The sequence below is a fragment of the Dinoponera quadriceps genome, unplaced genomic scaffold (genome assembly GCF_001313825.1).
Source record: "Dinoponera quadriceps isolate SergipeBrazil2010 unplaced genomic scaffold, ASM131382v1 scaffold4358, whole genome shotgun sequence".
NCBI lineage: Eukaryota > Metazoa > Arthropoda > Insecta > Hymenoptera > Formicidae > Dinoponera > Dinoponera quadriceps.
In genome coordinates this window covers 1,999-4,783 of record NW_014558330.1, presented here as the reverse complement: position 1 = coordinate 4,783, position 2,785 = coordinate 1,999, and the positions used below count along the sequence as shown (strand labels likewise).

Sequence of the window (2,785 nt, the reverse complement as noted above, 5' to 3'; positions counted from 1 at the left end):
TCTCTACACCGCATAACAAATGTAGGAGGTAGATGATAGATGGCTATATGTCGCGTATGCTAAATAAAAAATGAATAGTAATCATAAACATTATGATATTGCAAAATAATATTTTATATCAGATAATAATCCAGCGTATAGGAGTAATTCGCTGCATATTTCATAGCGATGCGAGCGTCCGAAACATAGAAATATGGGTACAAAACGAGGTGAATAACAAATCAACCTGAATATATGGCGCAGGCGAAGATAGCGAATATATTCTAAATCAATAGAAACTGTAGTCATCATTTTAACATTATGGTAGGTAAACGATGGAATGCCGATATCGCGTACGCGATGAACCCTTTCAAAGTGTTGATGTGGCCCATGGGTGGTTGGCCCCTTCAAGTTTATAACGTCTATTCTCTAATACGATGTGCGATAGTGACTTTTGGCATGGTATGTATTTTTCGAGTCAAACATCGGCGCTCCTAGATACTCATGATTGTTAATGGACATAAAGAAATCGGCGTTTATTGGCTTTTTTAAGGACGTTTTGAGCTCAATAAGTGTCGCAATGTCTAATGCCAGTTTTAGAACATCAAACGTCTTAATTTTGACAATGTAGACGATAAAAAAATTCTTTGAGAGGAAATAGAATTATTTTCTATACTATAATATGTCATAGAAAAACATTTCATATAAATTTTATTATTGACTATTTTGATACATTGATCTTCTTAAAAAACTACAAATTACATGAAATAGCCAACTAAAATATCTCTACAAATAATAATTAATTTTACGTAATGAACTAATGTGTTTAACTTAATCTTGTTACAAATGTTAAAATTCTTTACAAGACACATTCTATAGAATATAATTTACAGTGGAATATTATTGAACAATTGGTAAATTTGGAGTATTCTTTTGTAATTATTATGTACAGAATGTCTCCTTTACATACAAATTACTGTACCACATTACGGTTACAGAAAAACGCGTGAGAATGAAAACGCGCTGCGCGAATTTGGGCTGGTAGAGCGCTTTCATTCTCTCACGCGTGTCCTTGCACTATATGCCTCTGTATATAAATAAGACAACTTGTACCTGATAAAATATATATTTTTGCACATATTAACAGAGCATTGTAGTGATCTTGTCTTCTATGGAGATTTATTTGGATTGCACCAACGCGGGAGAAAACGTTGATGCTCTTATGTTGATCTTTTGTGGATCGCTAGCTGTGATGAAGATGATATGGTTCCGTATTTACGCGAGCAACTTAACCAAGACTTATAAATTCGCTGAAAACGATTACTTAATGATCCAAAACGAGAAACAGCGTGCCATTATGCTAAGACACGCTTTTATAGCAAGAACTCTCATGTGTACTATGGTATCCATCGCATATTTCGATTCTTTTATATATTCGTTGATGCCCGTTCTGCATACTCTAAGCAAGGAACAGATCAATGTAACCCAGCAGGATATCACGCTGGAATATACAATACCGTCAAGGTGTGCATTAGAATATCTAAATGCGCCACGAAACATGTATATTACATTTTGTATCATCGAGCTATTCACGGTGTTACTCGTCTGTACCAGCAACTACGGTAGTATTTATGTTTTGCACGTAAAGCTTATTTCATTTTTTATAATGTTATGCAAAAAATGCCAACTCGTACACGTAATTTGTATAAGTGTTGTACAAATGTTCTCTTCAAAATTATGCATCAATGTGACTTTATTATATAAAGGTAACGACTCTTTGTTTCTCCATATCGCATTGCATATTTGTGGTCAAGTGAAAATTTTGAAGTCTAAGTTAATCGATTTTGACCTGACGGGACCACAAATCCGCGATCGTTTTAACGCATTAATTCAGAAACATTGTCATTTGATGGAAATGACCAAGATACTTGCAAATGCAACTAGTTTTATTCTGCTAATGCAGTTATTTTTTAGTAGCTTACTACTGTGTATATTAGGTAAATTTTTTATTACTTATAACAATTCATAAAATAAATATGTAATAATCATGTTTTAAAAGTTTAGAACAGATATATTAGAAATATTTTTGCAGGTTTTCAATTTATTTTGGCGTTAAAACGGAATGACGTTATTATTATGGTAAGAAGCTTTATGGTGCTTAACGCCTTTCTGACACAAATTACGACGTACTGCGTAGTCGGGGATTATTTGAAATCCCAAATGGAAGAAGTAGGAATTTTTATTTACCAGAATGCTTGGTACGATCTTCCCGCAAAGCTGAAGCAAAACTTTATTTTTATCATTATGCGATCTCAATCTCCTGTTCAATTGCAAGCTGGAAATTTCATCGTTGTAAACCTCCAAACTTATATGAGCATCCTAAAAACCTCTATGTCGTACCTATCAGTACTCCGAGTGATGATAGAAACATGAAGCATCTCGCTTATAATGATAAAGCGAATTCTACAAAACATACTTATAAGTTTATGGAATTTTTAGTTAATTTTAGCAAGCTAGAAATCTGTGGAAAGAAAAATTTAGTACAATGCTACTTTAATAAAACTGCTAATTATATCCACAACACAGTCGTTTATTTGTACCAAATCAGCAGTTTTTCTTTGCGTAACAATGCAAAAAATATTTTTTTGCGTAAAAATGCAAAAAAATATACGTTGAAAAAATGTATATTTGAGAAAAGAAAGAAGAAAATACATTGGCATTTTTGTTCCCAAAACGCAATAGTAAAACATTCTGATTTTAATTCATACAAGGTTTTCCATTAACAGGTTTCATTTTTAATTTCGCG

At 32.8% G+C, this 2,785-nt stretch overlaps 1 protein-coding gene across 1 annotated transcript; it reads left to right on the top strand.

Annotated features, from left to right (window-relative positions):
* The first annotated feature begins 416 nt into the window (after nucleotides 1–416).
* Nucleotides 417–2,412, top strand: LOC106749816 (odorant receptor 13a-like). The gene is made up of 5 exons (XM_014629669.1): nucleotides 417–441; nucleotides 932–1,020; nucleotides 1,127–1,601; nucleotides 1,746–1,976; nucleotides 2,072–2,412. The coding sequence occupies exons 1-5, from the start codon at nucleotides 417–419 to the stop codon at nucleotides 2,410–2,412; spliced, it is 1,161 nt and encodes a 386-aa protein (XP_014485155.1).
* The last annotated feature ends 373 nt before the right edge of the window (nucleotides 2,413–2,785 follow it).

What these genes read in the sequence shown, in the direction of transcription:
- LOC106749816 (XM_014629669.1), top strand. Translation starts at nt 417, where the DNA reads ATGTGCGATAGTGACTTTTGGCATG. An exon ending in CGTCTGTACCAGCAACTACG is followed by an intron (nt 1,602 to 1,745) that starts GTAGTATTTATG and finishes TATTATATAAAG; the next exon opens with GTAACGACTCTTTGTTTCTC. An exon ending in CTTACTACTGTGTATATTAG is followed by an intron (nt 1,977 to 2,071) that starts GTAAATTTTTTA and finishes ATATTTTTGCAG; the next exon opens with GTTTTCAATTTATTTTGGCG.